General features: G+C 55.1%; 1 protein-coding gene across 2 annotated transcripts; it reads left to right on the forward strand.

Annotated features, from left to right (window-relative positions):
- The first annotated feature begins 65 nt into the window (after positions 1–65).
- On the forward strand, positions 66–5,518 carry TRIM65 (tripartite motif containing 65). Of its 2 annotated transcripts, none has more exons than XM_066565549.1 (6): positions 66–544; positions 2,074–2,169; positions 2,241–2,471; positions 2,747–2,918; positions 3,192–3,332; positions 4,422–5,518. In XM_066565549.1, the coding sequence occupies exons 1-6, from the start codon at positions 107–109 to the stop codon at positions 4,949–4,951; spliced, it is 1,608 nt and encodes a 535-aa protein (XP_066421646.1). In that variant the 5' UTR covers positions 66–106; the 3' UTR covers positions 4,952–5,518. The 2 variants fall into 2 exon arrangements, with proteins under 2 accessions (XP_066421646.1, XP_066421647.1); XM_066565550.1 differs by having other exon boundaries at positions 3,252–3,332.
- The last annotated feature ends 7,359 nt before the right edge of the window (positions 5,519–12,877 follow it).

A 12,877-nucleotide genomic window follows, 5' to 3' on the forward strand; every position in this document is an offset into this window, starting at 1 on the left:
CGCCTCTGGGCACAGCGTCACCACCTCCTCCTCCTCCTCCTCCTCCTCCTCTGCGCTCGCGAGTTTCTATTTCCCGGCTTCTCGCCTGATCTCCGGCGCAGGCAGGATGGCATCGTCCATGTCGCAGAAGCTGGAGGAGAAGCTGGTGTGTTCCATCTGCCTGGAGCTGTTTAGGGTGCCCGTGACCTTGCCCTGCGGCCACAACTTCTGCAAGCGCTGCATCAGCGACCACTGGGACAAGCGAAGGCAGGAGCCCGACCCGAGCATCACCTGCCCCGAGTGCCGCAGGGTCTTCGAGCGGCGCCCGGAGCTGGAGAAGAATGTCACCCTGCACAGCGTGGTGGAGCTGGCCCGGGACAGCGAGGAGCGGGGCTGCGCCGCGGGCCGGGGCGAGGCGGCCCCGGCCGAGCTGTGCCCGCGGCACGGGCGGCCCCTGGAGCTGTTCTGCGAGGACGAGCGGCGCTGCATCTGCTGCGTCTGCACCGTGCGCGACTGCCGCCCGCACCGCAGGGTGCTCTTCGAGGAGGAGCGAGCCAAAAAGCAGGTGGGTGACACGGCTGGGGCCACGGGGGAACGGGGGGTGTTGTGACAGCTCGGGCATGCACAGTATCTGTGAAAAATGTGTATTTTATGATTGGCTTTTCGCAAATATGAAAATGAATATTATATGTGTTGTGTTAGAAAGTAATGCTGTATTAATTCTCTTAAGTACTGCGTTAAATATAGTTTTAGGTTACAAAAAATGTTAAAATAGAAACTGCTATGTAAGATATTTTTTTTTTAAGAAAGGACTTGCAGTGAGATAGCAGCCACAGGACACCTAAATCTTACAGAGAAAAATAATTTATTGCCCTCTTATCAGAAGAAACGAACTTGTTCCTGCCACGAAGGCGCTGTTAGGATTCAGAGGAAGAAGTTGATGATGACCAGACAGAATCCTGTATTTGAATGGAATTTATACATCATGTATGAAGTGTATGAATATGCAACAGGCAGTTGCTTTTAAGGGTTAATCCTTTGTTAATGGGTGTCCTTTTTCGGGCTCATGCTGCCCAGAAAAAGGTACCTGGATGTCCGTAACTCTTTGGTTTTTTTATAACCATTTTATTACTCTTAAACTTTTAAAATTTTAAAAACAAGTGTTTGTCGTTTTTCACAATATCCACCCCACTGCCCCGTGTCCTGCTGCAGGGACATGATGTCCCTCTGTGTGCCAGACTGCCCAGCTCAGCTGGACAGGGGCTGACCAGGGAGGTGCCACCAGTGCCCGGCTGCTCCTTGAGGAACCAGGTGTTGTCAGGAGCAGCAGTGAGCTGGGTAAATCCAGCAGCATGAGATGAACTGTGCCCAATGTGTTTGTTACTCTCTGATCTAGAGGAAACAGCTAAAAACGGAGTGAAAGGCAGCACAAAAAATCACTTCTTTGTTATCCTGACACAGAGTCGCCTTCCCAAGCTGCCTCCTTCCCTGTTAGGCTTGTCCTACAGCCCTGAGAGGGTCCTGGGGGCCAGGTGGGCAGCACTGGGCTGTTCCACAGGATGTGCAACTGGACATGACTGGGAGGAATGGCTGGATATGAAGCTCAGTGCTCTGGGCTAGCTGAAGGTGTTCAGTCATAGGCTGAATGTCACAGACATCTTTTATGAAAAATCCTTTTCCTTAGGGTTTTTCCTTCTGAGAAGCTGAGAGGCCTCAGGAACAAAATGTAACCAATGGTTATCTGCTGCTGTGGAATGCACCAGGTGCATCTGTGATTGGTCTCATGTGCTTGTTTTTAATTAAAGGCCAATCACAGTCAGCTGGCTCAGACTGTCCAAGCCACAAGCCTTTGTTATCGTTCTTTCTTTTTCTATTCTTACCTAGCCTTCTGATGAAATCTTTTCTTCTATTCTTTTAGTATAGTTTTAATATAATATATATAATAAAATAATAAATCAAGCCTTCTGAAACATGGAGTCAGATCCTCGTCTCTTCCCTCATCCTAAAACCCCTGCGAACACGGTCACAGCTGAACTTGATGATCTTGGAGGTCTTTTCCAACTACTCTATGTTATTTTATGCCTCCTTTCACAGACCTTTTTGAAAGAATCCCTGGAAAAAGCCCAGGAGGAATCAGAGAGGATTGAGCAGACAATGAAGGAGCTCGAGTTGCAGACAGAGAGCATCAAGGTAACTCTGCAGCCTCCCTGTGCTGGCCTGTGGGTGGGAGCACACTGGTTCTCATGGCTCTTCCTGCCTAGGACTGCTCTGAGCTCAAAAATGGGATCCAGAGCAAATTCACCCACCTGAAGATAGCTCTGGAGGATTTCCAGCGTCAGACAGTGGCCAGGATTGAGCAAGAGCAGAGGGCAGCACTGGAGCATGTGGACAAGAACTGGAACGTGTGTAGGGACCGCCTGGATGTCCTTGGGCAGCACAGGGAGAGGGCTCAGAGCCTGCTGGCCTGCCCTGAGCACAGGACCTTCCTGCAGGTACCACCCTGGCACTGTGTCCTCCCCTGCTTGGGCCTGCACCCTTTTGATGACAGCAGGATCATGTCCAACCCATTTTCACTGGGAACACATCCTCAGTTTGGCTCAGGGTTGTGCTGGGGCTATGGGGAAGAGCTGGGTTTTGGGGGTCCCTGAAAAGTTGTGTGGGCAATGCTGGGATGCTCCTGTTGCCCACTGGGGAGACATGGTGATTGCAAATGGGTTTGCACAGTCCTCCCCCGACTGGTGCATGGTGTCTGTGTGTCTGTCTGCAGGAGTTCCCCCTGCTCCCACCTCTGGAGAGCCCAGAGGTGCTGGTGCCCGTGGAGTTTGATGTGGCTGCTGTGATCAAGCCCATCTCTGAGATCCTCACCAGCATCTCCAGGCTCCTGCTGGAGGACCTGCCTGGCTGTGTGGCCCCCAAAGCCCCCAGCCCTGCTGGCCAAGGTAACCCTCCTGCTCTCAGGGGCACTTTGAAGGGCTCTGAGTCATCCTGAAGATGAGCCTGGCCTGTGTCACTGCTGGGGACACAGCTGCTGGGCACAGGGATTTGGGATGGGACACACATTTACTGGTCAGCAGATGAAGTGGGATGAGCTGAGTGGCCTCCCTGTGGCCCCTCCTTGCTGGGAATGCTGAACCATGGTGGCACATGCCTGCTCCCAGGTTTGGATACAATGGACTCCTCCTCTTCCTCCTTTTCCTTTTCTTCCCATGAAGACAGGAAGAAAGAAGTTTTGGGGTGGCATTACTCCAAAAGCCTGTTTCCATCCTCCACAGAGCCAGTGCATGCCCAGGAGCTGGCAGTGAAGGCTGTGGCCCCTCTCCCCAAGTGTCAGCTCCGAGCTGAGCTTCTGAAGGGTAAGGAGCACAGGGGGCTCCAGGGACAGCACCTCACTGGAGTCCCCAGAAGGAAAAGATGTCACCAAGCCAGGCTCCTTCCTGGGAGGGGGGTGGTTGTGGCTGCAGGGACAGGGCCTCCTTCCCTGGTTCTTCCAATGTTTCTCCCTAAATGCAGAGAAGGGTGGTGTAGGGGCAGGGTGGATGGGCTGGGCTGGGAAAGGACCCACTAAGGGGATTGGCAGCACCAGGAAGTGCTTTCCATGGAACTGAGGCTGCCTGGTATTGGATCAGTCACTGCCCTGCATGGCATAGCCCCAGTCCAGAGCCCTGCCTGCAGTCATTGCTCTCTATCCAGGGATGTGGCCTCAGCATTCCTTCAGTTACAGTCCTTCGTGTCCCCTTTCCTGCCCAGGCCAGCCCCCTCCTGCTTTTAGGAAATTCCTCTGTGTTTCTCTTCTCATCTCCTCCCTGTTGGGAAGAGGTTTAGATAATGCCATGTTGGTCATATCACTCTTGCTGCCTATGGGACCTGTAGGAATTCCTTCCTTCAGGCCCCACAGAGCATTCTTAGGGTTATTAATAGGAACCCCTTGTTATTTATGGGGAGCAGGCAGGAGCCCAGCCAGCTGCCAGGCCCAGGTGTTGAGGGAAGCAGGTGAGGTGCTGGTGGCCAGGGAATGCCCACAGCAGGAGCTTTCACAGCCCATGCAGAGGAGAATAACTCCCTACAATACCATATTTGCTCACTTAACACCTGGTTTTCTCCCCCTCTCCCAACCCACACTGGTACTTTTTGCTCTTAAAACCAAGCACATCCCTGCCAAAATGGCCACAGAGCCACCGCAGTCACAATGGCCACTCAGTTGTGAGCTGGGTTGTGCAAGGACTGCAAAATATCAGTGTCTCAGTGCCTCAACAGCTATTTCTGGGCTTTTCCATTCCCTCTAGGGCAGGTATTGCATCCTCCCCACTACCCTTCCTCTCCAAACAACCTGTTCCCTTCCATTTTGGGAGCCAGGCCTACAGAATTTAAACCCCATCACTGCTGGGAGGGCATAAAGGTCTGAGGAAGCATTTCAGCCCCATCTGTGCCCTTGCTCCCCCCAGACCACCGCAACCTGACTTTCGACCCCGAGACTGCCAACAAGTACCTGGAGGTGTCCAAAGGTGCCCACAAAGCCAAGCACTGTCCTGGCAGCGTCCCTGGGCAGGGGCAGGGCCCCCGCTTCCAGCCCTGGCAGGTGCTGTGCACGCAGAGCTACGGCCCCGGCCACCACTACTGGGAGGTGAAGATCTCCAGCCACTCTGTCATCCTGGGGGTCACCTACCGGGGGCTGCCCCAGGAGCAGCAGCAGGGCCACAGGTTCAACATCGGCCTGGATGGGGGCTCCTGGGGGCTGCAGGTGAGGGAGGATTGTTACCTGGCCTGGCACAAGGGCCGCGCCCAGAAAATCCAGGAGCAGCTCTATAAGAACCTGGGGGTCAGCCTGGATTATGGCAAGGGGCTCCTCTCCTTCTACGGCCTCGGGGAGAGGACAAAACTCATCCACTCCTTCCACAGCGTGTTCACTGAGCCCCTGTACCCCGTGTTTTGGCTGTGTGAGGGGCGAGTGGTGACGCTGTGCCAGAGGGACTGAGCCAGAGCCACCACGCTGAGCCAGAGCCAGGCTGGCAAGTGCCAGGCTGGTGCCAAAGTGGAGCTGCAGCTGAGGCTGTCGTGGTGCAGTGGGACCTCAGTGCTGAGGCAGGTGTGGAGTGCAGTGTTTTAACAGGAGCTGATGGAGACAGGCATGTAAATTAACCTGTTTTATTTGCATATGCAAATATCACCCTAGTGACACATGGCAGGGCTGGAGCTCACCATGGGTGCCTGTCCCTGCAGACAGAGCAAGGGAATGGGGGATAGGGAGGATGAAAAAATGAGATTTTCCACTTTCTTCAGCTCCTGCCAAACTGCCCAAACTTGGGGAAGGTTTGGGATGAGGGGGACCCCAGAGGGAGGTGCTACTGCCACGGGGTGCTCTGAAACAATTCAGAGGGACCTCTGTGCTCACACAGCCTCACATACAGGCAGGTCCTGCTCCCCCCAGCCCCTTCTTGGTTTCCTCTTGCTGTTCTCAATCAGGAAGATTGCAACTTCTCAGGGTTCTATGCTGCAGCTCTTTGTACAATGCTGCTTTTCCCAATAAAGCTTTATTTTCTTACTGCTGCTTTCTTTCTTGCTGCCTTTGGGAGATGTGGGACCCGGCAGCACTGGGGGTGGGGGGAGCTGGGTACCCCTGCTCTCACAGCCATCCCTGCAGGGCCCCATCCTGCCCCTCCGTGTCCCCATGGGGCCTATGGCCAACCCTTGCAGCGACCAGCAGAGCCTGAAGGTGCTTTATTTACTGGGATAAGGAAACCTGGTTCCCTACTGCTCTGCTCCAAGGTTGATCTGGCACATGTCACTCTCGTGCTGAGAATGACATAGGAACAGGCAGGAGGCAGGATTGCAGAAAGAGCAAGGAAGGCTTTATTCAAGAGAACCACGCGGTTTATATAGAGTGACACGATAGATTCTATTTGATTGGCTGCTTAACAAAAACACCTTCCTCATACACAATCCTTGAGAAGAACAGAAAGATGAAGTAGCAAAACACCACCTGCAGATTGTTTATTACTGACGAGTTATCACATTCTTACAACTCCCTGAAAGTTCTCACAAGGTGCTGTGAGGAACACTTGCCGTTTCTCTCTCTCTGTCCCATGGCATCCACAGGTCCCCCTTTTTGTTTCAAGATGGAGGCAGTGTTTGTAGTCCTGTGTGTGGCCCCTTGCAGGAAGGAGAACAAACACAGCTCCAGAGGTCCCTCCATCAGATCAGACTGAAATGGCCAGAGACATTAGGTCTTGTGATTGTCTCTTATAAAATGCACTATCAATTCTAAGCCATATGCTTATTCTAATTCAAAACAGTCCTATTCAGAAAACAAGATAAAATTGAGTCCCCAGTCCTGGAAGGGCCATCTGATTGATGGTTGTCATCTTGGTCATTGTCTTGGCCCTCATCTTGGTCGTTATCTTGGTCATCATTCAAAGGTTGCCTGTTGGCCACATTCTGGTTTTGATGTTCCATGTCAGGGCAGGTGCACTTTGCAGGTACTCATCGCACTCCAGTGTCTGTGGGGACAGGTGCATTCCCACGACCCCAAGTGACAAGGTCATAAGGACCTTCCCCGTTTTCCCAGAGCCATCAGTGGAGACAGGGGGGCTTTGCACTGGCACCCAGCTGCTCTTTGGCCACAATGACAAACCCATTGTCTTTGCCAGCCACAGCAATTTATGACTGGGCATATGATAAGCAACCTGCCCAGAGAAGTTTTCTAGCAAAGGAAACTCTTTGCAAAGGAGCACTAATAGCAAGGCTCCATTCAAAATCCTCCCTCTCCACAGGAAGAATGATCACTGCAGGATCAGCAGCCAACAATTGCAAACACCACTGATGGCATTTGATTATCAAATGGGCAATTAGCTCAGACAACGAGGGCTCTGTCTTCTTTGGCTGGAGGGGTAAAAAGACCCATTCCAAAACATGCAAGGGATCAGACCACTTGTCACTCCACTGGCCAATGATACCCACAGGATGAAAATCTGGATCAGTAACAAAAACAGTGACATCAACGTAAGGATCTATTCAGTGAACCTGACGAGCAGAAACAGCCCTCTGAACCTCCTCCAGCACCCATCACACTGCAGGGGTCAATTCCTGAGGAGACCTCAAGTCAGGGTCCCCGTTCAGAGTATCATGCAACAGGGACAACTGTTCTCTGGTCAGCCTGAGGTAAGAACACAACCAGCTGATGACACCATCAACTTCTGGGTATCATTCAAGGTCTGAATAGAATCTGAGAATTGCACCTCCTGCTGCTGAATGGTTTGGTCAAGAATTTTGACCCCCAAACACTTCCAAGGAGGGTGCTGCTGAACCTTCTCCAGGGCCACCCACAGCCGGTAAGCCTGCAGGGCAGCAAACAGCCGAGGCTGTATCCTCAGCAACTCATCCTGGCTGGGTGCCACCACCAGGATATCATCCATATAATGGTAAAAACACGCATCAGGAAACTGATCACGCACACCAGACAAGGCCTGAGCCACATACCACTGGCAAATAATCAGGCTGATGTGACAGCCCTGTGGCAAAACCTTCCACTGATACCTCTGAGTAGGTTCAGCATGTTGACTGAAGGCACTGTGAAGGCAAACTTGGCTGATCATCAGGATGCAAAGGAATCATTAAAAAACAATCTTTCAAATCAAAGACCAAGATCTCCCATCCCACGGGGATCATGGTGGGCGAGGGCATTCCAGGCTGCAATGCCCCCGTGCCTTCCAGCACTGCATTGACTTTTCAGAGGTCTTGTAACAACCTCCACTTCCCAGACTTCTTTATCACAAAGATGGGAGTATTCCAGGCTCATAGAAGGCTCAATGTGTCCTGCTGTAATTGTTCCTGAACCAATTCACAAAGGGAAAGCAGTTTCTCCTCCGTCAGGTATTGGAATTAATTACCAATATAACTGGATGGGACCTGCCTGGCCTGTCTGGCCCTTGCTGCTTCACCAAAGACGGCAACTGTGGTGTTTTCACCTCAGAGACACCTTTGGCCAGCTGTGTGCTGCAGCTGGGCGCTTGGGACAAGTCCAGGTATGCAGGAGCTCAGGTTTACCTCTGGTGGAGAAGCTTCAAGGCGATGGTGAAGGAAAAGGAGTCGGGTTCTGCTGGAGGGTTTCGATCCAGAGCTTTATTCCTGGCCCACAGGCCTCTGAATGCAGCAACAGCTCCAACAGAACTCCCGAACCGCATGGTTGCTGTTCCTTTTACCCCGGGGAGAGGAGGAGGGAAGGGGTAGGGATCCCACCAACCAGGTAAGGGGGGGAAGTCTCAGGGACAAATGACACCTGGATGGCCCAGTGTCCCCCAGGGCTGAAAGGCATCTTTTGAACTCTGCCAATCACCCTTCTGGAATGCCAGGACTGACAGACAGCGCTCAGCAGGGGTCAGGGTGGGGAAAGGAGAGGTGATTGGCACACCTGGGGAAATCTACAGGGAGAAACCCGAGGTATCTGAGGCAAACCAAGACATCACACTGCAATAGTCAGGGGCCATTGATGAACCCAAGTGGGTTTGTTCAGCAGCCACTGTAAAGGCAGTGGAGGATACCTTTCACCCTTCAATGCAGTGGCCCCTATCAAAAATCCACCAATCCGCCCCAATCCACACCCCCCAGGCAGCCAACACCTCCCAGCCCCACAGAGTGAGCGGGGCCGAAATGACAGAGGGTTGGACTGCAGCCAACTGCCCACTCGTGTTGCCAACAAGCACAAAGCGTTGGCTCATCATGGTACATGCCAGACCCCCACCCCCACAACGGGTGTCCCCACGGGGGCCAAAGGCCACGCAGGAGGCCACACAGAGAGGGAGGTGACAGTCACGTCTGCCCCCGTGTCAATCAAACCTTGCAGCTCGATCATTGCCAGGCAGGCGCCCGCCAGGGTCAGGGCACACACCATCTGGGGTGGCTGAGCAGAAATGGTCACAGAGCAGAGGGCTCATGGCAGTCCTTTGGATCTGAAGCCACCAGTCCAACGAGTCTGCAGGTCAGTCCTGGGGACACACGACTGAAAAAACACAAGGTGAGCAATCCGAGTCCTTGCTGGAATAGTGACAGGGGGAGAGGGTGTGAAAACAGTGGCAAAAATCAGACCTGCAAAGGCAGAGTCAACAACTCCTGGGTGAACAAAGATCCCTTGGTGGGTGTCATTAGATCTCCCCACCAGCAATGCACCCAGACCTTGTCCCAGAGGTCCGAGGGCGTTCAAGGGAACCTTGTGCTCACCACCATAGTCTAGATGACTGCACTGGCAGTACACACATCCAGGCTGGCAGAGCCATGGGTGATGTCTCAGAGCTGACTGGGAAAACCTGGGCCAGCACTGTGCTCTGAGGAATCACTTCTGTCAAGGCACAATTCCTCTTTACGCTCTTCCTCCCATTTCCCGGGCCTGCCATAGGCCGGCCATTTGTGCCAAATTTCGACCTGCACTGGCTGGCAAGGTGACCTGCCTTAAGGCACCTGGCACACAAGAATTTGGCACCTGTATCCACTGGCTTGGGCACACCCTGCTGCTTCTTGCCCTTCTTCTTCTTCTTCTTCCTGCATCCACCCCTTATGGGTACCTGGCCTGACTGCACAGTGACTGCCAGAGCGGACACCTCAGGATCCACAGCACCCATCCTAGCACACGCCCTGGCCATCTCCACCACCAAAGGATCCCCTGGAAGAGAATTTATGATCCTCCGGCATGCAGTGTTTGAATGGTTCCAGGCCAAGCATTTCAAGAGGGGCTCCCTGAGTCCAGGCTCCTCAATCTGCTTCTCCATGGCAGCATTGAGCCTCTTGACAAATGGCACGAAAGGCTCACCCAGCCCCTGCCCTATGTCAGTGAAATTGGGCTGGGGAGAGGCCGCCTCGATTGTATTCACCAATGCAGCAAACCCCAGAGCCTGACACTGCTCAAGGACATCCCAGGTAGCCTGAAAATCAGGATGGGAGTAGGCACCCTCCCCAAGGAGAGCATCCATTCCCACTCCATGCCTAGGATCCTCTCGGGGCAGAAGCCTGTTGCTTGTTGCTATAGTTGCAGCATTCTCCGTCCAGAATGTCAAGAACATCACAAATTGCAGAGGCCAGAGAGGCGCCTTAGCAAGCTGCCTGATGTCAGATGGACAGAGCAGATCAGTGGCTATCACCCGGAGAGCCTGCATGACCTCCTGCGAGCCAAGGCCGTGCTTTGCAACCTCATCCCGCAGTTCCTGAATCACCCGCCAGGCAATCACCCCTCGTGCCTGTCCCGAATTCAGGATAGTTTTAAACACAGGATGGTCCTGCTCGCTGCCATGGGGCAGAACCTGGCCTCTCCCCCCGAGGCAGACCGTGACCTTCCCGCTCCCCCCAACACACCCTCATCCTCAGCCTCTGAAAGCCGCGCTTTAACCGCGTCCCCAAAGCTGCGGGGATTGTCGGGGCGCACAGTCACCCTACAGGGAGGCAGCGTCCAGCGGTAGGAGCAGACGCCGATTCCCCCCGGCCGCCGGTCATCATCGCTGTCCGAGTCCCCCGCCAGGAACGGGGAGGAAGCCCAGCGGATCACGGGGGATGGCACGTTAACAAAAGGGTCCGGATCCGAGAAGCCAAGCGCAGGCTGCGAACCCGAAGGGACAGTCACAGGCCGGGCCACCGGCGGACCGGCCACCGGAGCCGGGCCAGCGGGCGGCGCAGCCAGAGCCGACGGGGTCCCCGGCACCGCAGGCTGGCCTGGCGGGGGTGTAAACGACACTCAGTCACCCGAGGCGGCCGCCGCGCCGGAATGAGGAGTAGGCACTGCCCCTGCTGCATGAATTACCGCCCGGAGAGACGGTGCCGGAGCCGCACTCACTGCTGTCTGTGCAGGGGCCATGGAGAAGGAGGAGAAAACCGGGCGGGAACGCGACACCGGCTGGGGCGGCACTCTGCCCGCCGGCACCCACGATGGGCCTGGCCGGTGCGACTGTGCAGGCTCCGCTGCTGCCGACGGGGAAGCTGCCGGAGCGATCCGCGGGGTCCTGGCAACGGCGGGGCGGGAGCCGACCCCGACCCCGACCCCGACCCCGACCCCTCCGGCAGCTCGGAAGGGGGTGCGGGGCCGGAGACTGCAGCCCCCGTGGTTCGGGAGAATGCCGACCCCCGAACGGCAGCGGGGGAGAAAGGCGGGACATGATCCGGCCGGGAGAACCCCGGTTCTTCGGCAGCAGGGGTGGAGAAAGGCGTAACTTCTGTCGCAGAGAACCCCGCAAAGAGGGGGGTGCCGAGCCCCGCACAGACGGCGAGCCGTGACCCGGCGATCGTCTGCCCGAAGCGCCGGCAGCACCCCCGGCCCTCGAGCTGCCCGTGTCCGAACCTCCGGCCGGTCCCGAAGGGCTGCGCACAGAGTGTCGCACACAGCCCGGAGCGGGGCACAGCATCATCCCCTCTATAAAACTCCTCCGCAAGCAGAGCACACAGCTCCCGACACCGGCCCAGGTCAAAAGCCACGGCCATGCCCATCAGGAACTCATGAGTCCTGGCCCACACAAGCAGGTCGATCAACGAGGCGTCAGGCACCGCGAACCCCCCATAGGAAAGGAGGTGCCTCCACACAGAAAAAACCTTGTTCTCGTCATCATCCCGATCCCCCACCACGGAAAGAGCGGCACCCAGCCCCAGCAATTCACGAACTGTTCACGTTCTGGGGAGCCCGTCCCTGCCCGCAGGTCCCAGTTATCAGGGCAGCCCCACGGACCAAGCCCAGGAGAAAGGCCGGTACCTCTCCGGGGAAACAAAGGGGGTCCGAGCGCGGCCCCAAGGACCCCGTGGGGCCCGGCGGGGGTCCCGGGGCTCCGCCGCACTCCGCGAAGGCCACCGGAGCAGCACACACGTCGGGTCACCAGATGTCACCCTTGCGCCGGGAGCGACACAGGAACAGGTGAGAGGCAGGATTGCAGAAAGAACAAAGAAGGCTTTATTCAAGAGGACCGCGCGGTTTATATAGAGTGATACCATACATTCTATTTGATTGGCTACTTAACAAAAACACCTTCCTCACACACCGACCTTGAGAAGAACAGAAAGACAGAGTAGAAAAACCACCTGCAGATTGTTTATACTAACGAGTTATCACATTCTTACAACTCCCTGAAAGTTCTCACAAGGTGCTGTGAGGAACGCTTGCATGGCATCCACAGGTACAGAAGAAAATCTAAAGTTTTCATGATGTTTTTCCAAGGGTGAGACTGCAGGTCCGATGTCTCCTCCTGCTCCTGTGGGAGTGCTGATGAGGATTGACAGGGTAAAACTGGGCACTGCGTTCAAAAGTGCTGGGGATGTGAATGCCTGGGGAATGAATCACATAATTTTTTCCTTTGGGGACAAAAAGCTTAAAAGGTTCAGTCCTCTTCTTCAAGAACAGATATTATTTGTCTTGTGCTTCCTGCTTCACTCAACACCTCCCTGCTCCTCACAGCCCCGTCCTTGGGTGAGGCCTTGGGCCAGCATGTACCTGGGAACTTATCCAAGTCCAAAAATTGTCTGTGTATCCTGTGCAGAAGGGGTCCAGAGATCTCATGAGGCAGATCTTCACTCTAAAAGCACTTTGGGGCCTCCCAGCCCTGCCAGTTCCTGCCAGACCCCAGAGGAAAAGGGGACAGTGAGCCAGACCCGGGCACTGCAGCCCTTTTTGGCCGTGGGGAGGGCTGGTGTAGGTCCATGGACATGAGGGCTGCCAGGAAAGCACCTGCACCTCTGCACTGGGGGGGCTCTGGACCTTCCCCAGGGTGGAGAGCACCTGGGGAGCAGTGGAGTAGCAGCAGGTCCTAGAGGGGGAAGGAATGCTCAAGGGGAGCAGCAGGTCCTTAGGAGGGGGACTGGAATGGGCTGGCAACAGCTTCCCTGAATGGGAGATTCGGGGAAGGTCAGCAGCTGCCCTTGGGAGCAATAGAACGCTGGGGAG

Source organism: Molothrus aeneus, chromosome 25 (genome assembly GCF_037042795.1).
Source record: "Molothrus aeneus isolate 106 chromosome 25, BPBGC_Maene_1.0, whole genome shotgun sequence".
Lineage (NCBI taxonomy): Eukaryota > Metazoa > Chordata > Aves > Passeriformes > Icteridae > Molothrus > Molothrus aeneus.